At 35.0% G+C, this 24,871-nt stretch overlaps 1 protein-coding gene across 1 annotated transcript; it reads right to left on the bottom strand.

The window, feature by feature from the left end:
- Positions 1-10,257: 10,257 nt before the first annotated feature.
- Positions 10,258-19,565, bottom strand: LOC117693796 (olfactory receptor 10Q1-like). The gene is made up of 3 exons (XM_034484554.2): positions 19,087-19,565; positions 16,572-16,657; positions 10,258-11,812 (listed from the first exon to the last, which is right to left on the bottom strand). Exon 3 carries the CDS (start codon positions 11,808-11,810, stop codon positions 10,863-10,865), a length of 948 nt encoding a protein of 315 aa, XP_034340445.1. The 5' UTR covers positions 11,811-11,812; positions 16,572-16,657; positions 19,087-19,565; the 3' UTR covers positions 10,258-10,862.
- Between the last annotated feature and the right edge of the window lie 5,306 nt (positions 19,566-24,871).

Genomic DNA, 24,871 nt, shown 5'->3' with positions numbered 1-24,871 from the left:
AAGTTAGATAAATAGATAAAATAGAGAAAGAAAGAATTTTGGCATTGATTTACAATAGACTTTATGTGTTAGATACTAGTTACTTGTTTTGTTGCTGAGACAAAATTTCTGACAAAAGAACTGAGGATATATATATATATATATATATATATATATATTTCAAAAACATGTGTGTTATGGATATGTATATACATATATGTATGTAATAACAATTAGTTTAAAAAGAATCCATAAATTTGAGTAAGTAGGGGCATTAGGAGGAAGGAGAGGATGAGTCATGTAATTATATTATAATCTCAAAAATAAAAATGTTTTAAAAACAACTTAAAAAGGGTTTATTTCAGATCACAATCAAGGTGATTGTGGTGATAGGAGCTTGAGGAAGCTATTGATCACTCTACAACCAGAGTTAGAAAACAGGTAGAGATGAATATTTGCGTTCAGTTTTCAGGTGAATATAACCATGAAATAGTCTTGCCCACATATATGGCCCATCTTTTCACCTCATTTTACCTAATCTAAACTTTCTGAGAAGCAAGTCCAGAGATTAACTTAAGGGTAGACTTAGTAAAGGATTTCTGTATTCTCCTTTTCAATTAAAAACAAATATAAGATGAAGAAATCTAGAAAAAGGAGTAGAAATAGTGGTTAAAGGTAAAAAAAACCTGTTTACATAAAATTTATTTTTATATTGACTGAGTAGGTTATATTTAGGATCATGCATGTATACACACAATATAATAGTAATTGCTATTTTTAAATTACTTTTTAACATTCTTAATTAATTTTTGTAATTTTTAATTAAGTATTTTAAAAAGAGGCCATGAATTTGAAAGACAACCAGAAGTATATGAGAGAGTTCATAGAACAAAAAGGGACAGTATAAATGGAATAGTTTTATTATGATATTAAAAGTAAAAAGAAAAAATTACTTCATTAGTGAAATGATAAAACATTACCCAGATCATCCAAAATAATGTAGTTACAGATACATAAGGCATTTGGAATTTCAAAGACATGGAAAGAGTAAAACATCTTTATATGACAATATTGTTAAACTGCCAGATTATAGACAAAAGAAAAAATATTGAAAGTTATGGGGGAGAACCACTAAGGTTTACTAAGAGAAATGTCATTAAAGTTATGGTAAGATGATATAAGTATTTTCTATAGGAATAACTCAGTGATGCAGAATTATTAAGGGCTGATTACTCTGTCTAGGCAGATATACTCAGTAGACTATTCTGCAAGTGTGTCCTTTTCTGGACTGTAATTTGTAGATGAAAAGAGGCAATTCTTGCCTAGTGGCTGTCTCACCACAACTGGAGTAACTACAAAGATGCTCAATTTCTTCTTAGAATCCAATACAGGAAGATGTCAGGAGCAGACAGGTCTCTAGTCAAAATGAACATTAATGCAGAAATGTTTGTAACGTCAATTCTGTGGACTTCTGACGTTTTAAAAACCAACTAACCATGTAAGGTAAGCTGGACTGTTGTCTGTTAACTCCACTCAGCTATTTCGAAATAAAATATAGAAAACACCCTAACAATAAACTCCAAGCCATGAATTTTCTATAGTCACTTAACTCGCAGGCTCACCATCTCAAATCAATTAAAAAAGTTAAAGAAGGACTGGGTCTAGGCCTTGTATTCCAAAATGTGTTATATAGTCACAATGCCTATGAGAGTATCAATATTCATCTCACTTTTATGTCAAATAAGAAGTTCGTACCAAAGAAAACCTTAAATTTGAAATCAAAGTAAATTTTGTACCATTTAAGAAATTATAACTTCATCTTGATAATAATGATACAGATTTCTTTTTTATTTATTTTTTATGTTTTATTTACATTTCAGATGCCATCCCCTTTCTCCATTTCACCTTCCTAGAAAACCCCTATCCAATGCCCCCTTTCCTTTTTGCTTTTATACATTTTTTAAAATGTTAATCAAAGGCTTTATAAGTTTGGTAATGCTCAATCAGAAGTGTAACCCAATACCCAACCTAGATATATAAACTATCTTTGACTGGTAGAGACACGTGAACATCTGCCTCCATGCCCCCTCCTCTCTTTCTCTCTCTTTCTCTCTCTCATCACCTAGCTCCACCCTTCCTGTTAAAATAAAACCATTCTCTCAAATGCAATTAGAGCATAATTATTTCTAATTGTACCAGTGAGGTACAAGATAATCCTAATACCCAGTCCATCATTTTATTGACTAATCAGAACCTCTGTCATCTCTCGTAACTAAAACACTTAGTTTTGAACCTGGCTTTTTTCTTGGCTTTAAAATGAATGTCAGCTGAAAACCATCCACTCAGATCTTTTCTCTCAAAGTAAATAGCCAGGATTGGCTATGAGATTGTAGGTCTTTAACCCCATCAGAAATCCAGAATGAGTGAGTTAACTGAAATTATGGGAAGCACTATGCATAGCTTCTAAAACTTAGCCAATTTATAGAGACCGCTGAACACCTGGAAAGCCCCTATACTACCAAACGTTGGAGCATCAAATCTTCAGCCTTCTGGACCAGAATCATCTGACAGACCTTAGTGATGCAGAATTATTAAGGGCTGATTACTCTGTATAGGCAGATATAATCAGTAGACTATTCTATAAGTGTGTTCTTTTCTGGACAGTAATTTGTCTGTAGATGGGAGGAGGCAATTCTTGCCTAGTGGCTGTCTCACCACAACTGGAGTAACTCCAAAGATGCTCGATTTCTTCTTAAAATCCACAATAGAAAGCTGTCAGGAGCAGACAAGTCTCTAATCAAAATGAACATTAATATAGAAATATTTGTAACGTCAATTCTATGGACTTCTGACGTTTTAAAAACCAACTATCCATGTAAGATAAGCTGGACTGTTGTCTGTTAACTCCTCTCAGCTATTTCTAAATAAAATATGGAAAACACCCTAACAATAAAGTCAAAGCCATGAATTTGCTATAGTCCCTTAACTCATGGGCTAACGATCCCAAATCAGTTAAAAGAGTTAAAGAAGGACTGGGTCTAAGCCTTGTATTCCTAAATGTGTTATACAGGCACAATGCCCATGAGAGTATCTGTTGGGGACCGCACTAGCCCCAAGTTGGGGCGGCCAAAATAAATGTTGCAGCCCAGGCAAAATGTTGAGGCTCGGGCCAACCCACATTTGGGCGGCCACTGTATCCCGGCCCAAGCTGCTGCTCCGGTCTGCAGGTCGGGGGTTCAGCAAGAGCAAGGGTGAGGCCAGATTTTACCTAATGTCTGAGATTCGTCTCTGATGATCCCTCTATAGTCTCTGATCTCCGTCTATATATTCTCTGATCTCTGGTTCTGTCTTCTATAGTCTGACTAATGTCTTCTATCGTCTCAATTCTGATCTGTTCTGTCTCTGCCTTTTATATGTCTCACTTCTAAGCCACGCCTCTAAGTTACACCTTTAATCATGCCCTTAGGTCTTGTCTCTAACTCTGATCTCTATACTTCTAAGTATACTATTAAGTCACACACCTTTAATCTCACACACCTTTAATCTCAAGGTATCTAAACCAAGATTATCCGAGTGTTCTCAGCTGTTGTAGGCTATTGTAATCCAAGTCTCATGTTAGGGTATATGGCTCAAGATGGCTGCAAAGCTGATAGCCGCTTTCTGCTAAAAGTCGGCCCCCAACAAGTATCAATATTTATTTCACTTTTATATCAATAAAAAGCTCATACCAGTGAAAACCTTAAATTTGAAATCAAAGTAAATTTTGTACTATTTAAGAAATTATAACTTCATCTTGATATTAATTATACAGATTTCTACCAATAGGTTACAGCTATGCAATGAGTCCTAGCTAATCTTCCCTGTTCCAACAAAACCACTACTTTTCCCTAGAAAAACAGACCAATATTAACCACCTTAGTCCCCAAGCCCAGGGAATAGGGGCGCTGACTCTTCTTTAACTTCTTCAAGCTGATTATGGGCATTGAGATATTAGAAGAGGGGTGGGAGGAAGAGTAAATTGATAAGCCTCTGAGGCTGTGTCTTCACTGCATCCAGATGGAATTCCAGGACATCGGAGGTTTGGGCAGGTCTGCTCAGTATGCTTGATGAGTAGATACTCCAAGGCTGTGTATTCTGCAATATACAATTCTCAGAACAAGTTTTAGTATCAAGAAAAAAAGATTTTTTTTCCTCGAGGGCTGACATTTTTTAAAGATGTTGGTTCTAACAACTTTTCTTTTTTTCCCTTTTTAAAATTGGTTGTAATATTTACATTTCAAATTTTATCCCCTTATCCTATTCCCCACCACCACCCAGGAACCCCTTATCCCATCTTCCTCCTTGCGCTTCTATGAGGATGTGATTTTCCAGTTTCTATGATGGTGTTTCCATTAACATAAACTGCCTCCTAAATGTCAAAATCCTTTCCTTTGTGTTATTAAATCTCCTATTTTTCTTTTTTTTCTTTCTTTTTTCTCCTTCCCCCCCTTCTTTAATTGGGTATTATATTTACCTTTCAGACTTTATACCCTTTCCTCATTCTTCCCACCACCCAGGAACCTCTTATCCCATCCCCCTCCTCCTGCTTCTATGAGGGTGTGCTCCCACTTACCCGCCCCCCCAACTCTCACCTCCCCACCCTCAGATTCCTCGCTACTCAGTGTTCAGCCTTCATGGCACCAAAGATCTCCTCTCCCACCCATGCCCAACAAGGCCATCCTCCCCTACATATACAGCTGGAGTTATAGGTTCCTCCCTATGTGCTCCTAGGCTGGTGGTTTAGACCCTGGGGGGCTCTGGTTGGTTGGTATTGTTGCTCTCCTCATGGGGCCACCAACTCTTTCAGCTCCTTCAGTCTTCTCTCTAACTTCTCCATTGGGAACCCTTGATCAGATTAATGGTGAGCTGTGAGTATCTGCCTCTGGGTATGTCAGACTCTGGGGGACCTCTAAGGAGATAGCCTTATCAGGCTGCTGTCAGCATGCACTTTCTGTCATCCATATCAGCGTCTATTTTTGTGACTGCACATGGGATGAATACCCAGGTGGAATAGTCTCCATACAACCTCTCCTTCAATTTCTGTCCCACACTTTGTCTTCATATTTGCTCCCTTGCGTATTTAGTTACTCCTTCTAAGTAAGGCCTAGGCATCCACACTCGTTCTTCCTTCTTCATGAGCTTCATGTGGTCTGTTAGTTGAATCTTTGTTGTTTCAAACTTTTGGGCTAATAACCGCTTATCAGTGAGTAAATATCATGTGTGTTCTTTTGTGATTGGGTTACCTCACTCAGGATGATATTTTCTAGTTCCATCCATTTACCCAAGAATTTCTTGAATTCATTATTTTTAATAGCTGAGTAATATTCCATTGTGAATATGTACCACATTTTTTGTATCCGTTCCTCTGTTGAAGAACATCTGGGTTCTTTCCAGCTTCTGGCTATTATAAATAAGGCTGCTATGAACATAGTGGAGCATATGTCCTTGTTATATGTTGCAGCATTTTCTGGGTATATGCCCAGGAGTGATATAGCTGGGTCCTCAGGTAGTGCTATGTCCAATTTTCTGAGGAACTGCCAGACTGACTTCCAGAGTGGTTGTACCAGTTTGCAACCCCACCAACAATGGAGGAGTGTTCCTCTTTATTCTCCACATCCTTGCCAGCATCTACTATCACCTGAATTTTTGATCTTAGCCTTTCTGACTGGTTTGAGGTGGTATTTCAAGGTTGTTTTGCTTTGCATTTCCCTGATGACTAAGGATGTTGAGCATTTCTTAAGGTGATTCTTGGCCATTCTAGTTTCCTCAGTTGAGAATTCGTTGTTAACTCTGTACCCCATTTTTAATGGGGTTATTTTGTTGTCTGATATCTAATTTCCTGAATTCTTTGTCTATATTCAATATTAGCCCTCTATTTGATGTAGGATTGGTAATCATCTTTTCCCAATATGTTGGGGCCATTTTGTCTTATTTATAGTGTCCTTTGCCTTACAGAAGCTCTGCAATTTGATGAGGTCCCATTTGTCAATTCTTGATCTTAGAGCATAAGCCATTGCTTTCTGTTCAGGAACTTTCCCCCCATGCCTAGGTATTCGAGGGTCTTTCCCACCATCTCTTTTATTAGTTTCAGTGTATCTAGTTTTAAGTGAAGGTCTTGTATCCACTTGGATTTGAGCTTTGTACAAGGAGCTATGGATGGATTGATTTGCATCCTTCTACATGTTGACCTCCATTTGAACCAGCACCTGAAGTCTCTCTCCTCTCAGGTCTCTGGTACATTTTTAGAGCAACCCCAAACTCCTACCTTCTGAGGTTGCCTGTTTCCATTCTTTCTGCTAGGCCTCAGAGCTTCAGTCCTGTTTCCCTCCCAATACCTGATCAATTTCTTCTATTGTCAGCTTTCCCACCCAGGTCCCTCTGTTTCTCTCCCCACTTCTGTGATTGGTTTCTTATCCTCTTCAGCCCTTCAGCTTCTTATCCTTTTTAATTCTGTGAATTTTATCCTGAGAGTTCTGTACTTTTTTGGCTAATATCCACTTATAAGTGAGTAAATACCATGAATATCCTTTTGGGTCTGAGTTACTTCACGCAGGATGATTTTTCTGGTTACACCCATTTGCCTGCAAAACTCAGGATGTCCTCGTTCTTAATTGCTGAATTCCATTTTGTGAATGAACCACATTTTATGTATCCATTCTTCTTTTGTGGGACATCTAGGTTGTTTCCAGCTTTTGTCTATTACAAATAAGATTGCATTAGTATGAATATAGCAGATTATATACTCCTGTGGCATGGTGAGGCATCTTTTGGATATATGCCCAAGAATGGTATAGCTGGAACTTCAGAACTTCAGATATATATATATATATATATATATATATATATATATATATATTTTTTTTTTTTTTTTCCAGTTTCTGAGGAACCTCCAAAAATATGTCCAGAGTAGTTTTGCCAGTTTGCAATCCCACCAGCAATGGAGGAGTGTTCCTCTTTCTCCACATCCTGGCCAACACAGTCTGTCACTTGAGCTTTTGAACTTAGCCATTCTGATTTGTATAAGGAAGAATCTCAGGGTCATTTTAATTTGCATTTCCCTAATGACTAAGGACTTGAATATTTGTTTAAGTGCTTCTCAGTCATTTGAGATTCCTCTGTTATGAATTTTCTGTTTAGATCTATACCCCATTTTTTGATTGGGTTGTTTGGGTTTTAACAAAAGCAAACTACATATTCAACGCTATTTCCATCAAAATCCCAACACATTTTCCCAAATACATGTAAAGAGCAATTCTCAAATTCATCTATAAATGTAAAAAAAAAAACACAGAAAAAGAAAACAATTCTTAACAATAAAATAACTTCTGGGGAAATCACCGTTCCTGACCTCAAGCTACTATAGATTAATAGTGATAAAAACTGCATGGTATTGATACAGAGACAGACACGTTGATCAGTGGAGTAGAATTGAAGACCCAGAAATAAAACCACATACTTATGGACACTTGATCTTTGACAAAGAAGCCACAAATATACAATGGGAAAAAAAGAAAGTATCTTCAATAAGTGGTTCAGGTCTATCTGGCAATCTGTATGTAGAAAAATGAAAATGCATCCATATTTTTCACCTTTCACAAAGCTCAAGTTCAAGCAGATCAAGGATTTCAACATATAACCAGATACACTGGAATCTAATAGAAGAGAAAGTAGGAATGAACATTGAACTCATTGGAACAGGAGGAAATTTCCTAAACAGAATTCCAATAGTTCAGGCTCTAAGATCAAAAATTGATAAATGGAACCTCATGAAACTGGAAAGCTTCTATAAGGCAAAGGACATAGTCAATAAGACAAATCGTCAACTTACCAATTGGAAAAAAAAATCTTCACTAACCCAACATCAGATAGAGGTCTAATATACAAAATATATAAAGAACTCAAGAAGCTAAACACCATTTTTAACATGTTAATCCTGCCAATCCATGAGCATGAGAGATCTTTCCATCTTCTGACATCTTATTCAACTTCTGTCTTCAAAGACTTGAAGTTCTTGTCATACAGATCTTTCACTTGCTTGGTTAGAGTCACACTACAATATTTTATATTATTTGTGACTACTGTGAACGGTGTCATTTTCTTAGTTTCTTTCTCAGCCTATTTATACTTTGAGTAGAGGAAGGCTACTGATTTTTTAAAATAATTTTATAGCCAGCCATTTTTGCTGAAGTTGTTTATCAGCTGTAGGACATCTCTGGTGGAATTTAGGGGCGGGTTGCTTATGTATACTATCATATCACCTGCAAATAATGATATCTTGACTTCTTCCTTTCCAATTTGTATCCCTTTGACCTCTTTTTGTTGTCTAATTGCTCTTGGTAGAACTTTAAGTACTATATTGAATAAATAGGGCAAGAGTGGACATTCATGTCTTGACCCTAAGTTTAGTGGGATTGTTTCAAGATTCTCTCCATTTAGTTTGATGTTGGCTATTGGTTTGATGTATATTGCTTTTATTATGTTTAGGTATGTGACTTGAATTCCTGATCTTTCAAACTCTTTTAACATGAAGGGGTGTTGTAGTTTGTCAAATGCCTTTTCAACATCTAATCTATCTAACCTCCTTCTCTATTACCTGTCATATCCCTTTTAGCTCTCATTCTCACATATATGTATATATATATATATATATATATATATATATATATATATATATTACCTTTTGCTAGATGAATGAATATGTATGAAGCAAGAATTTTTCTTTGAATGATTTGCTATGAGGGATATTATGAGTAATTATTTTATTATAATTCTAATGAACAGTTTCTTAGAAAGTGGAGCCCTGGATATGAATTTAGGTCTTCATATTTTGTTTAGACAGAAACAGATTAGAAGAGATATGATAAAAATATATGAAACAGTTTTAGTTAAATATATATCATTATAGCATAATGTATTATTACTAGAGTCATTTTTCATATCATCACTTAGCAGTTGATGCAAGTTATTCCTTTCATATATTTATGTAATATGCAATCATTATAGAAGGGGGACTCACACTTGAAATCCATGGAGCTGAGAAAGGAATGTTCATATATTTTCATGTCCCTTTTTATTTTATGTTTTCCATTCATCCAGTTTCCACACAAAAGTATTTTTTAATTAATTTATTCACTTTGTATCCTTGTGGCAGCCACCTCCCTTCTATCTTTCTCCTCCTCCCATTCTTACACTCCTCCTTGTTACCTCCTCCCCTTAAGGAGAAGACCCCCAAAGATATTATCCCACCTAGGGACATCCAGTCACAGCAAGACTAAGACCATCCTATCCCACTGACACAGAAACTATTAATGAACTTTCACGTTGTGTCTGTATCTGATTCCTGTTGGTCACAAAGGAAAGCAAAAACTGTATTTTTTTACTTAGGCTTTTCTTCTGAGTCCATAAGATAAAAAATATTTTGTGTGGGAAGTATTGGCACAATGGTTCATTATCAGCTCAAACAACATGGATGTAGTAGCAAAGACTGTGAAGTAGGTGGTAATTTGATAGAATGAGGTAGTTATCTAGTGAGATGTGTCAATTGATAATGGCATCTGGTATGAGAGTTCAATTCCTAGTCCATTTAAGAAGCTTACTTCTACAAGTTTTCCTCTTCCCCATGGCATATATAGTTTTTATTATGTCATTCTATAATACTGTGAATCACATGAAGTATATGGTTAAAAATTAATTTAATGCCCATTAATATACTATTGTACCTTGGTGGATTAAATTGGAGTTTTGGTCTCAAGCCATTTCATTGAGGCATTTTTAAATACACCATTAAATTATAGGCTCAGAGACCTGAAACTTTTCAGAACCTAATACAGAGATATTCATAAGATATTCAGATAATTTATGCCAATTTCTTACACTAGCTCAAAAGATCATGGGTTTTAGGTCCTACTCTCATTTCATAGCCTAGATTTAAACAAATTCCAATAGACGTTCTGGGAGAAATTAACTCATGGTAAGCATTGTTCTTTGCTATACAGGGGACACTGAGCAGAGATAATCTATTAAACTCTGTGAAGAACAGAGTTTAGTGATTTCTACTTAAATATGTATTTACACAAGTGTTACACAGCTTAGTCTGTACACTGGAGGGCATATGGATAAACAAGAACCAGGCTCTGTCAGAAATGGGAGGAAGAGTAGCTGAGAACATCCAGGACCGGGATTCATCAAGAAAGAAATGAAGTGGAGAGGAAGGTGAAAGAGCAAACTTTGATACCAGAATTTATAGCAGAAAGGCTTTATGCTGGAGCCACAAAGGATTTTAACTTGGTACAATAGCCTAGTCATCCTTAGCTGCTTGGCCAGTGTAAGCTAATTTCTGTTTCCATAGGAGAAGAAAACAATGATGTTATCAGTAGAAACATCTGACTTGAAGAAAACTCATTCATTAAATAAGCAATAGCTGACTATATCTTCACATAAAACGTAGAAAAAAATATTTATTTTGTAAAATATTCACCCCTTTAAAAATGTAAGTAACTCCCTTTTTATAGAATGAGCTTTTCTGCCTTTTCAGGAGACTACATGTGAATAGACAGCAGCCTTTATTCAAATGCAGCATGTATGTGAGGTTCCCAACAAAGCAACTGTCTTGTCTGAAATGAGAATCCTTAAAATTGAGTTAAATAGAACAGTGCTCCCAATTTGGAAGCTATATTCAAATTGTAAAATTATTCTGTGACTTAAAGAAAGTGAGTATGTCTATCCTGGGTAGCATATGTAATGTAGTGTTTCTAACAGTAAGTGATGTAATTGTGTTTGTCCTTTTCAGTTGAATGATTTAATTGACAGTCACCACCCAAGTTCCCTGACATCTTTATCTACCCTCAGACTTCTTTATGGAAGATAGAGTTCTTCAGTGCACCTTTCACATCTTTATTCCGGAGAGTGTAAATCAGAGGGTTGAGTAATGGGGTGACAAAGGTATAGACCAGGGCGATTTGGCGGTCCTCATCCTCTGAGGTGCTGGAGCGAGGCCTCAGGTACACCAGGCTACAGCAGCCATACTGCAGCAAGACCACAGTGAGGTGGGAGGAGCAGGTAGAGAAGGCCCTCTGGCGACCCTCTTCAGAGCGCATGCGAAGAATTGTAGAAGCAATGAACACATAGGAGATACAAATCAGTAGGAATGGGACTGTCAGCACCAGGATGCCCACTACATAGAGGACTGCCTGGTGCACATGGATGTCAGCACAGGCTAGTCGCAGAACTGGGGGCACATCACAGAGGAAGTGGTTGATTTCCTGGTCATGTCCACAGAAGGGCAAGGTGAAAATTAAGGCCGTGAGCTGCAGGGAGAGAAATAGCGCCAAGCTCAAAGAGCCCATCACCATCTGGACACACAGCTTCTGGGTCATGATGAGGCTGTAGTGCAGGGGATGACAGATGGCCACATACCTATCATAGGCCATGACTGCTAAGAGAAAGCAGTCAGTGCTTCCTAGAGTTACAAAGAAGAACATTTGTGTCCCACAACCAGCCAGTGTTATGGGTTTCTGGGCCCCAAAGATGTTAGAAAGCATCAAGGGCACCACATCTGTGGTGTAGCAGATTTCCAAGACAGACAGACTGCCGAGGAAGAAATACATGGGTGTGTGTAGGGCGCTGTGGGTGCACACCACCCAGATGATGGCTGTATTACCAAAGAGGATCATCAAATACAGCAGGAGGAAGAGGAGGAAGAGAAGAACCTGGAATTCAGGTATAGTGGTGAAGACACGAAACACAAATTCAGGAGTCCCAGATTGGTTGAGGACAGGCTTCCCAGTCAACATGTCTTGTGTGGAAAACAAACAAACAAACAAACAAACAAACAAATGAAATGCAGTCTCTTTACTGAGTTGCATGAGGAAAATCAGGGAGGCTGAATTTGACTTTTTCTTCTGTGATTTCCTTCTTACAATTTAGTTTCAATCCCAATATTAGAAAATAAATTCACAAATGAAAATCTGACGTATTTTTCCTTAGAAATCTTAGTAATGGAGATGCCTGTCTACAGACAAATTCCCAGGTAAAACTGGTAGATGCTTCTTACATTTATTTCAGTATTTTAATTTAACTAAACATTTTGTTTGTATGTAAAATGGTATATTTTGTACACATCTTTAAACAGGACAAACATATACTTAACTATGTTAAAGCTAGATAAATGGATGCACTGTTCACATTTTTGATATAGATCCTTATGCAGATAGAATATATGCAGATATTAGTATGTAAAACCCATGTAAAGATCTTAGGATTTTTTTTGCAATAAAATTAAATCATTACCAAGATGAAAAAGTGCATAACATACAGACACTTTCTCTGTCACTTTCACCTTTATGGATCAGAACTCTAACCAGCTTTCATCCCTAACAATTAGTTTAACTATGTTTCAGTTCCTATATGTAATGATAAGTTATATACTTTATTGTGAATAAACATGTACTTCTATATCATGTCTGCAAAAGTTAGTCAGGTTTTCTAGCATTTCTATGTACTAAGTCTCCATTCTTCCCATGGCTCTCTCTGCCTGACATGTGACCATACTCCATTTACTTTACATCCAGTTTGGACTATATATCAATCTGGGCTATTATCTTCTGACTGATCATTTATGACATACATTTTAAAATATATTTCCTGTTTTATGTTTTTTTCCTAAATTTCTTTCAGTGACATAAAATTTTCAATTAAGATAAAAATTACCTGACAATGAATTAAACAGAATTGTGTTAAGATTAGTGTTATCTGAGATACGAATGGATGACAAAGAAATAAAAACATGCAGTAACAAAATTAAATTTTACATGAAAAGTATTGTGTAAAATAAAGCATAATGTCCATTAGGAATTGCATGATAATTATAGATTAAGCATTTTCAATTTGATTGCATTTGTATTTTAAATGTTAAAGAAACAAAAAAATGTTATATAGTTTAAAGAAAAATATTGCAAAAATAATTCTATACCCAGCCAAAGTGAATTGTGTTCTAAAGCAGTAGAAAAACTGACTGGGATTTACAAGGACATAGGAATATATCTTGTTAACTTTAATCAAAACAACTTTTCAATAAAGACTCTACATTCCTACATTATCAATTAGAATATATAATTTCAAACTAGAGACTCATCAAGTAAAATAATGTTTTGAATAATCACATATAAAATATACATTAAAACTGAATCAGTGCAAAAATTATGAAAAGAGAAAATAGATTACTAGGAATAATATAAAACCATGTACATAAAAATGTATACATAATATAATAATTTAATCTACACATGTAAAATACCTGTACATATTTTAACCCAATATTTGAATAATCAGGCATGCCACAAGGAACAAAATTATGCAAATAAATGCAGTCTAAATAAAGATGACTTAAAGTAAATTTTACTAAGATGTTAATAATTAGGAGGACACATTTCAAAATAATATACATAGCTTAAGTATAAGATTATTCATTTTTAAAAGCCATATGAGTAAAAATATAATATACAATACAAATGGCTCAAAATGAAAAATGTGATTAAATTCTAAATTAAAATTACTGCAAATAAATCAAGAAAGGTGAATATAATTTGCAGATAAATATGTTTAAATCAAGTTTATGCTCTCTTAGAGACACTATATATATACATATATATATGTGTGTGTGTGTGTATGTATGTATGTATGTATGAACTATGTATGTATTTAAGCAGACAGTGTTTAGCCAATGGGATGTGTAATGACAGACAGGCTAACATCAGTTTTAGAATTATGCTTTATCCAGTCTTGTTTTTGATTTTTTTTTTATCTAGGTGATGGTAGGCATGGGTTTCTTCTCACTGCCCAGGCCTCAAGTCAAATCAGATATTGGTTGGTCACTCCCACAGTTGCCTTGTTTTATGTGTATTTATTTACTTATTTATTTATTTATTTATTTATTTATTTATTTATTTATTGTTTATTTTACTGTTTAGTTGTTGTCTCTAGAAGGCCTGCTCCTTTCTAAAAGGAAATAAAGTTGGACTAGATCTGACAGAGAGGGGAGGATTAGACAGAGGCCAAACTGTGGTGGGGATGTATTATATGAAAAAATTTATGTTCAACAAAAAATGAAATGTACTCTATCTATTAAACACAAGCAAACTGAAACAACAAGGAGTAATGATTAGCTGAATAAGGAGAACACACACACACACACACATAAACACATGTATGCCCAGTGAGATAGCCACAATTATGAGCACTCCGAAGTGAACTGTAGTGGGGAATTATTAACAATCAATGACTTCACTTGTGTGATATACCAACCAGCATGACTCACTCTGTATAATATGCTACATGATGACTGCTTGACTGTGAAGCCCATAGTATCTCCTACAGAATATGTGAGTATTCCTAACTTCCATAATGGCTTGTTTGAGTATAATTCATTCCACTTTGCCTAAAAACAGCATATATCATCAGTAATAATTTTATATACATTTAATTATATCTAATGAAATGTAACAGTGATTATAAAGTATTTAATGAATGTTAGCAATGACATGATTTAGAAATAGTTAATAATTATGTATATAAATGTTGCAATCAGATAACTATAAACCATCACCACTAGAAATCACAAAAATGAAATAAATGAGAGGAGTATTTTATAATTTTCTACTAAGGTTTGACATAAGTATGGGGGTCTCACTTTACTTTAAATTAATACATGGTGAAATGAAGAAAGGCTTTGATTTTCATTAACTTTTATAATCAAAGTAAAACTCTTGACTTATTGTCCAGAGGTTGATGGTTTGCTACCTCTCAACAAACCAAAATAAAGGAACAACTGAATAAGTGAATAGTAAGTAACATGCCAGTGAATACACTTAAGGAAGAATAAATAACTGTGCACTTACAAATCCTGTTAAACCTAAAAACAAAGAACTATTTTTACCTGTCAACTAAAATAAAGCTAAAAATTACACATAATGTCATTAGGGGAAGCCTAATTTTTCATATTAAAAAAATCCATGAATAGGAAAAAGTCTATGTTTTAATATTAACTTACTCAGGAGTAACAAATCCTATATGATGTTTAACAGATAAGGAAATTGGACATTTGCCCAAGGCTACCACATTATGTACTATAGTGGGAATTTAAACACAGGCTCACTAATGCTTTAATTATTTTATTTTTTGACCACCAGTTCCATTCTCATTAGTTTCATAAATAAATCTGAGAACACAATCCCTTCCTCCTTTTAGTTTCTGAGAGACATATGAGAGTAGAACTGCACTGGCAGAGCAGCCAATAAATTTCTATCAATTATCAGTCATTGCTATTTCAACACAATTACAAAGGCTTGAAATCCTAACATTTGTAGTTATTTTTCAAATAACATAATGAAAATTCATCTTTATGAGGAAATTTTAAAGTTAAAAGTAAAGAAAAGCTAAAATCTAATTCACATGATTATCAAGATCTCACGGTACATAAATGTATTTAACCAAGTAATCAAAGGGCAGAATTTACTTTTGGGGGAAAGAAAAAAATGTAAAATTTCTTTGAATAAAGAACACACTATGCAAAATTAGTAACAATGACATTTTATAATTCAGCAAAAATAATTGAAAATGATTGACAGATATTGAAAGATTTTAAGAATCTTAAAAGTAAACACATAAAATCCAATTTCATTAGTATGCAAATAAGCAGACAAACAGAAACAACTTTCTGAGATTAAATTGACTATAATGTATGAATGATAACCGCTTGTAGCATTTGAATTTGAGAAACAGGTCTATTCTCAAATATCCAAACTGAGTGTAATTGCTATATACTTTTATTGTAGTGCAACTTAATACTGTATAGTGAAAAACTGGAAGAAAAGCCTATCTTTGATCAGAAATATTGTCTTGAGGAATTTCTTTGTTCAGACCACCTGTCTATAAAATGCAATTTTCAGTTGAATGAAGCAAAATTATGAAAAAGTATCAACAAGAGAAAGGTACTTATAGATATGGTGCAAGTCTCTGAAATAGTCTAAAATGATAGTGTGGAAAATCTAGCAAAACCAAAAAACTGTTAATAATGAGATTGTAAAACAGCATACCACACAAAAGTAATTACATGTACTCATAGTATGGAAGTACGTATCTGGAAATAATAAGTATTGGCATTGTGGGATTGATATGGTTGTCTTTCTGATTATGGCTTTGTTTTTCTCTGTATAAATGTATTATAATGATTGTGCACAGTTCTCTAGCTGTATTATGACTGATAAATCTGGGTTTTTGCTTGGCACTTGAGAAAGTTTGCAGAGATAGGATGGTAGAGTGCTAATTGATTAGATTTGTGCTCAGATCCAAGTTTTAAGTCCAGTACTCTTACTTGCTAATTTAATTTCACTCTTATTACATTGCATGCATTGTTTAGCCTCTAATGTGTGACATGGTATATGTGAATAATTTACAAGTGCCAAACATTTTAAATGTGTAACATTTATGGACTTAGCAGAGTCTAGAGAACGCCTCCTTATAACTCTCTGATTAGGATGGAGTTCTTGGATACTTACTTATTCATCTCATCTTTTCTGTAATGGACAGTGAAATTCTCTGAGGACAATACTGTGTCTTCTCAGGCTGTGTTGCTGTTCTAAACCTTTAATAATAAGAAAATGAGTAAAAGACAAATAAATATAAAAGCAAAATACATGAAGAATATCAGTATAAAATTACAAGCACTTATCAGAAAAATCAAATGAGGTAAAAGTTGGTTCCAGGAAGCTTTTAGGAATGCTCATTTTCTTAAAGCAAGAAACCTAAAGTGGTGATGTTATAAACACAAAAAAGTGGTCTGGATCTGATTTATTATATATTCTTTTTATGGATCAAGTAAGACAGAGATGTTTGGAATCAGATGTATGCAAGCACAAATTTCAAGGGTGATGTCAAGGAAAAAGAGCTCATACATTCAAGGTCAGTCTATGGGGATCAAAATTAAAATTATTAAAATCTAAATTTGAATTTCAAAATTTTATATTTACTTGTCTTAAGATTGCTACTAAAAGTTTTGAAACAACTTTGTGTGTGCATGTATGTTTCCATGTGATACTCAAACACTTCTTTTCCCAGTCTCTGCAAACTCACTGGTTTCATTTTTATCATTAATATTCTATGGCTTTTACCAAAACTTTTTTTGGAGACCACTCCAACCTTGTTATCATCTTCATGTAACAAATACACCTGTACAATCGTGCATTGCCCCTTAGGAGCCTGATACTTAAAACAATCAGTTTTGTTAGAGCCAGTTTGATTAATATTTCATTTACTGTTCTATCAAATTCCAAAAGATCACAGTTTAATTGTTTTTTCTATTTTCATTCCCTTTATTTGTTTTTGTTTGACCTCAATTATATAAACTTGCTAATCTCCAATCCTTCAAACCAGGTATCAAAAAATATTCAGTCATTCTTTCTACAACCCAATTATGCTATAATAATTTAGACCATGTAGACTGTGACTTCTCTCTTTCTAATCATCATTCATTTACATTTGTCTGGTGCAAACAATAATATTAATAATAATATTAAGTAACGATAAGCTCAATTGAGATAATTGATTAGCCATTGTTCAATTGAATTTTGAGGTTTTTTATATTAATTGTGTTAGCAGCACTTTGGAGCAGTTATTCCTCACTGCTTGAATGTCCACACAGTAACCTGATGTTGAGATACAATTTAGTAGATAAGAACTGTATATTGTAAATCTTTTTCTGACCACCATGTTTCCTCAATTGTAGTGACAAGCATGTATGATATTTTTGAATATTCTGAGAAACTTCTCCTTCATCCCTTAGGCCTTTGCAACTTATCAGCAAATAAAACAATCTGGGAAACATTAATTGAGTATAAACTATTAACTCTAGCCTTGGGTACAATTTAGAGAAGGAAAAGTCGTGATCGCTAAATTTAACTTATAATAGAGGAATTTAAAGTCTCTGAAGAACTAATTGCTAAACTGAATTTTTTAAACCAATAATTTTTCATCCTTTAGAAATGAAAATTATAATGGTCAATTTGAAAACATTTTTTTACATTCTTAGAGATTTACTATATATATTAGCATGTTAAAATTTTGTGAGAAAGTGACAATGAATTTTATATAAAATTTCAACATGGAATATATAAGTTTTCATTATATATTTATATATATTTTTATATTTCATTGACATATACTTATTCATATACATATACTTTTTATATTTATTTTTCTCATCATGCAGATGAGAACAATGCACAAAAGCTTTGTTTGATTGTTTTTACATTGTTTGAAATTCTGTTTATTATGCAAACTAACTAATGAGATAGGGAAATAAGAGAAGGTTGACTTGCTCTTACCTAGGTTTATAACAGTAGATAACATTTCCCAATATTTTCTAAAAAAATTATTTGTATTTTTTATTATCTGAGATTTCATATATTCTTACTCATTGTTTTGGTGAAATCCAAACTCTGTTTTTTCCCTTCAGCCTCTCTGCTATCCTACCACCACTATTTCTTTCTACCTGTTTTGTTGTTGTTGTTCCTATTTCTCTAACCCCTTAGAGTTCACTTAGGGTTGCTTGTAAGTGTATAGCTTATAGGAGGACAGGTAGTCTCTCTGTAGAAACATTTCTAAAAAAAACTTGCTCTATGTCTCTCAGCAGCCATCCATTACAATAGTTCCTGAGCTGGGGGTAGGTCACTCTGGTCTTATCACTGTTTCACACTGATATATATTTCCTCTGACTTGATTGATGACTCAAATTTTAATCTGACCTTATCACATATGTCATACTAGACAATTCAACCATGTATCTCAGCTCTGCTTTCTGTCTGTAAATAAAAATAATTTTCCATACATTACCATCATACCTGTGGCCCATAAATGTTGTTATTCATAATTACTTACTTTTAATTGTAAAGCATTATAGAAATCTTATTTTTTACTATTTGTGTGAAGAAAATATTAATAAAAATGCAGTCTTTTAGATACTCCTTCAACAATTTCAAATATATATTTTTCCATTAGCTATCTAAGAAAACTCACCAAAGAACAAGTTAACTTTGCTGCTGAGATGTTGCTGCCACAGATAACTGAGGGAGCACCTCCAGAGAAACTTTGTCAGTCTTCTTACAGGTGGAAAAATAATGACAGTTCATGAGGCTTTGGTCAGTGTCATAAAGAGAGAACAAGAAGGCATTATATCATGGCTTCATAAGGTCTACATGATGATAGGGAGTGTTCTTTATACTTTGATGTTCAGGAGAAAAAAGAATCCTTAGAAATTAGTGATTGGGCTAGAATTGGGTGAGAATGGCATTCATAAGAACCATAATATTTTGGAGAAATTCAAATTTCAGTCCTGACTGACAAGACTTATGTCCTTCTCAATAATGTGGAATAGATTCTGATATAAACATTGAGTCCATTCTGGGCTGGTCTAGCTGGGTCTTTGAATGTCCTTCATAGAATTTCTGTAAAATTAATGAGTCCCATAAGAGAATGTAAATCCCTAGTGGATCCCTTAATTCACCTAGAAAAAGACAAAGGTTAAAGAGAAACTCTTCTGTGTGGTCATTAAAAAACTGTTCCTGTGGCTTCCAGGTAGGTATTGGTAAATTCCTATATGACACCCAACAGAAAACTGATGGTGATACATTCTAGATAGTATATCCCAAGAGATTCTGAAGACAGATATTCATTCCAGCTTCAAAACCTGAAGCATGTGTAACATACTTACGTAACTCAGACCCAACCATCTGGAGAGCTAGGGTCTTATTTGTAGGGATTATAATCCCCAGGCCATAAGGGAAGTTCAAAAATGGCATTTTTATCTGTGATGAGAGATGTTGGACTACATTGACACCATAAATCTGTTAGCTTTAAAGTGCAATAAACTCTTTTTTTTTCCAAAATCAGAGTATATGATCTACTTTTTAACTGTCATTTTTGTGGTCTTGGATATAATTTTTCCTTACTCTGCTTATTCTATGTTTGTCTTATTTTGTTCTGTATAACATTAAGTTTCATCCATATCTCTGTAGAATAAGGGTCCATTTTCAATAGTTGAGCAATGTAGAGGTGTATGTCTCACATGCCCTTTCTCCATTCAGTGGTTGATAGACAACTGGTTTGAATATACTTTAGCTGTCCTGAACAGTGCTCTAACAAGGGAGTGTAAGTTTCTCGCTGAAATATCAATTTCATATTTTTGTATATGCTACTATTTTGAGATATTTGGGTCAGATGGTAAAGTTTATTTCTGTTTTGTGAGGAAGCTCCATCCTGCTTTCCAAAATTCACCTAATTACCTAATTAATTCACACATAATCAATGGTGTGAAAACTTTCCTTTTTATATCTTGGTCAGCCTTTGCTACTTATTTACTTTTATTTTATTTTTGTCTTTTTAACACTGCCCATTATAGGAGAGGTAAGATTAAATGCGGATTTTGAGTGTACCCATGGGAAACATGTAATAAACTGTTACTGTTATGTGGTTACTGCACAGCATGAACATGTATCAAAACATACAACATCCCATATATATGTACAGCTCCTATATATGAATTAAACAATTAAAACTTAAAAATTAAAAAAAAAACCTTAAAAATTGTAGTACTAATTACATGTATTTAAATAATTAAATAAAATTATATTAGTATATTTACATTATTTAATTTATTTATTACTTTTGTTGTGTGGACATGTTTTTGAACTCAGTATATGTCTGTGCATGACAAACATGCATGTAGGGAGCCATGGAGGTCAGAAGAGGCCTTCAGATTCCCTGGACCTGGAGTTACAGTAAGCTTTGAGTCATCATATAGGTTCTGGGAATCAAATCTGGCAGTTAGTGCTCTTGGCTGCTATGCAATTGAGCAATTCCTACAGCCCTGCCTTGCTTGGCACACCTGGAATCCTTTTTGTAGCCCTTTATTTTACTTTGAATCTTAAAGTAGTAAGAAAATAATTTTGTGGTAGAGTGTCACCACAACATGAAAAACTGTTAAAGGGTTGTAGAATTAGGTAGGATGAAAACCACTGTTCTAAGGAAATGAGCACCAGTAGAGAATGAGAGGAAGAGAAAACTTACACACACACACAAATCCTAGGCTGTAGTCTCCTTCATTTTTTTCTCATCTTTTTCTTGTTTCCTCATTTGCAGTTCACCAAATCTTCTTATTCTGTCTGTCCTTTTTATCTTCATTACCTCTGCACAAGCTTTCTTTAAGACTTATCCCCATTAATTAATTTATTTATACACTTGACGTAATTTCTTAATCTAGTTTCCCTCTGTTGCTTTTTAAAACTGTTTTTATTTTTCTCTATCCCAATGACTTTACAAAGGCCAGAGAAGGATAAAAGATCTGCAGAAGGAAAATCATACAATAATTTAAGAGCTAGGGAAGTGTGGCACCAGCTCCCGACCCCATGGATCTACAATGGAATATAGATTTTAGTAAGTAGTAATGCAGGGATATCAGAGGGGAGGCATTAGCAATGTGGAAAATTTGGGAATGGCTCAGCCATTGAGCTCTCTCTCTCTCTCTCTCTCTCTCTCTCTCTCTCTCTCTCTCTCTCTCTCTGTGTGTGTCTGTTTCATTTGAGAATCCAGAGCATTTGAGCAGGCAGCAAGAAACTCACACATCTGCCACTGGGGAGATCAGAGTGGATTAAGCGTCTACAGCAACAGATAGCATTCAACCTGTAGATTCAAACTCACTATTAAAAATAAATTGGAAATTCTCAAATGGGAAACATGCAAGGCTATGTGAGATTAGGAGGTGGGGAGAATGGGTTTCTTAGCAGAGCTGTGGGATTTGACCAAGCCACATGCATCCTCCCCAAGCCAAGCTGCTTTGGAACTAAGAAAAAGATGTAATAAGCTGGCATGTATAATTCTCAATTAAGCATGAGACACACCCAGGCCAATCCAGAGTCATGGGTGGCTGGGTAGTGATTCTGCAAGAGCTTAAGCCACAAATACTAACATCTCCTGCTATGAAAAAGGCATGCCACTGAGAGCTAGTCTAAAGAAGATATAGAAATGGAGAAATTGATTTAAAGGAAAACTTAAAAAGTCTATGCTCTATAAGAAACAGATTCTTTGAACATGGGGTCCAAAGGAATTCAGGGATTGCTTAGCCTGACATATTGACATTGGTAGCCTGGGAATAGGCGTATACAGTAAATGCAATACAATTAATTGAAATCAAATATGAAAGGATAGGAAGTTAAATAGAAAATATTGATTCAACACAAGGGAGAATTTAAGTATGTATAGATGAATAAATAAATTGAGGCATTTTATCTTAAAATGTAGGTAAAGAGTATGAAATAGGGAGAATAGCCTTATCTCAGATTGATAGTAGAAACTTAGATCTTTATCTTGTGTAAGAACAAGGCCAGAGATAGTGTTCCAACATGTTCATAGCAGCTTTGTTGTGATAGACAGAAGCTCAAAACAAACTACATGTCTCACAACAGAAGAATGGATACAGAAAATGTGGTTAATTTACACAATGGAATATTACTCAGCTATTGAAACTAGGGCATAATGAGTTTTGCAGGCAATTGGATGGGACTAAAAAATATCATGCTGAGTGAAGTAACTCAGACCCAGAAGGAAATGCATGGTATGTAATCACTAATAAGTGGATATTAGCCAAAAAATGCATAAAATCCCCAGGATATAATTCACAGAACTAAAGAGGGCTAACAAACAGAAAGGCCCAAGTGAGAATGCTTCAGTTCCACTTGGGGGGTGGGTGGGAGAAAGCAATCACAGGAGTGGGAGAGAAAGGGTACAGCAATCACTGGGTGGGAAAGGGTGCAGGGGGGCAAGAGGGGAATGTGATCTGGTATTGGGTGGGGGAAAAGAACTGAATCCCTGAGTGAGCAGATAGAATGGAAGCAGGCAACCTAGGGAAGCAGGAGGTGGGGGTGACCCTCTAGAATGTACCAGAGACCTGGGAGGTGAGAAGCTCTCAGGATTCAAAGGGAAACACCTTAGATGAAATGCCCAACACCAGGGAGAAGGAACTTGTAGTGTCCACCTCCAGCAGAAAGACAGGGCATCAAGTGGAGGAATGGGGTTGCCATCCCACAGTAAAAAAACCTCTGAATCAGAATTGTTCTTGTCTGAAAGAACTGTAGAGACAAAAATGGAGAACAGCCTGAGTAAAAAGAGGTCCAGTGACAGGTCCAAATTGGGATCCAGCTCAGGAGAAGGCCCGAAGTTCTGACACTATTACCAATGCTATGATGTGCTTTCAAACAGAGGCCTATCATTACTGCTCTCTAAAAGACCCAACAAGCAGCTGAAAGAGTCAGATGCAGATATTTAGACCCAATCAATGGACAGAAGCTGCTGACCCCTGTGGCTAAATTAGAGAATAGCTGGAAGAAGCTGAGGAGGAGTGCGACCCCATAGGTAGACTAGCAGTCTCAACCAACCTGGACCCCTAGAATCTCTCAGAAACTGAACCACCAACCCAGTAGCATTCACCAGCTGATATGAGGACACCAACACATATACAGCAGAGAACTGTCAGGTCTGACCTTAGTCAGAGAAGATGCAGAAACTTCAAGAGACTGGAGGCCCAGGGAATTAAGAAGGTTTGGTGGGGTGATATGGGGAACATTCTCTTAGATATAGGGGGAGGAGGTATGGGATGTGGATCAGTCAGAGCGTTGAACAGGAAGGGGATAAAGTCTGGATTGTAAAAAAAAAAGATTAAAAATATATTAAAAAATGGAAAAATGTGTCATTCTAAAAAGGCAAATTAATACCATCTTACAGTTACTCTGCCCCAGATTTTCTGTGGTAAAACACTAAAATCTACATTTTGGTATTAAAACCCCAATATTGTGCTATTATACTAATTATATTATTAAGTATCTGAAAGGGCATTCTTAAATTCTAGCAGTGTACTAATAATTTCTATATTCTTAGCCTTTCTTAAGAATTCCAGAACTTTCAGACACAACATATTGAAAACACCATGTTCATGTCTCCCTGTTTTTAAAAAGTACAGCTTGGTCCCAAGGCCTCCAGATCACACTTCTCAACTTTGCCTACCTCATGCATTCAATTACTTCACACCCCTCCTCATATCAGTAAATAATCTCTTAACTTCACTTATACAGATCAAAATATTTTCATCCAAATGGATCCCATGTCCAGTCCATATGTTTTCCTACTTTTTAGTCTTTCAAACACACCACAACAATATTCTTTGCTGATAGTGCAGCAATAGGAAGTCTGAGTAAATCATTCCTCTCAAATGGATTTTTCTTGTGTAGGAAGAGTAGTTTATTAAAAATGCAAACCTGCTAGTCCTATCACTTTTTTTCACAATTCTGCTGTCATTTACATCTCTATTAGAACTACAACAAAATAAAACAACGTATTTTTCTCTCTATTGCCTCATTTTTATTTCATAAATTAAGGATAATACTTTGGCAAGTACATTTTTTATTCCAACTGAACAGTCTTTGTACAAACCTGTGCTTTACAATCTATTCCCTTGGTAAAAAACAGCATTTAGCTAAGATACTTATATTTTAAAAACAAAAACTATTAAACAACCTTCTAAATTAGTAGTTATAAAACCTGTTTTTTTCTGGTAGTTCATAGATTTTATGGGATTCTCTTGTAATTCTCTTCCCAGTGAAGGGGGAAATAAACCTTCAGATATCAAGTTTGTGCACAATCTCCAGTTTCAGTTGAGTTGGTATTATAAAAGCTTTCTCTGCACTAAATAATTTCAGCTTTATGAAGTTTCCACTGTGGTCTATAACTATCACCATGGTCTTGATGCTGTGGA

This window comes from Arvicanthis niloticus, chromosome 1 (assembly GCF_011762505.2).
Source record: "Arvicanthis niloticus isolate mArvNil1 chromosome 1, mArvNil1.pat.X, whole genome shotgun sequence".
Lineage (NCBI taxonomy): Eukaryota > Metazoa > Chordata > Mammalia > Rodentia > Muridae > Arvicanthis > Arvicanthis niloticus.
The sequence above is the reverse complement of the archived record's forward strand: the minus strand, read 5'-3'. Positions and strand labels throughout refer to the sequence as shown.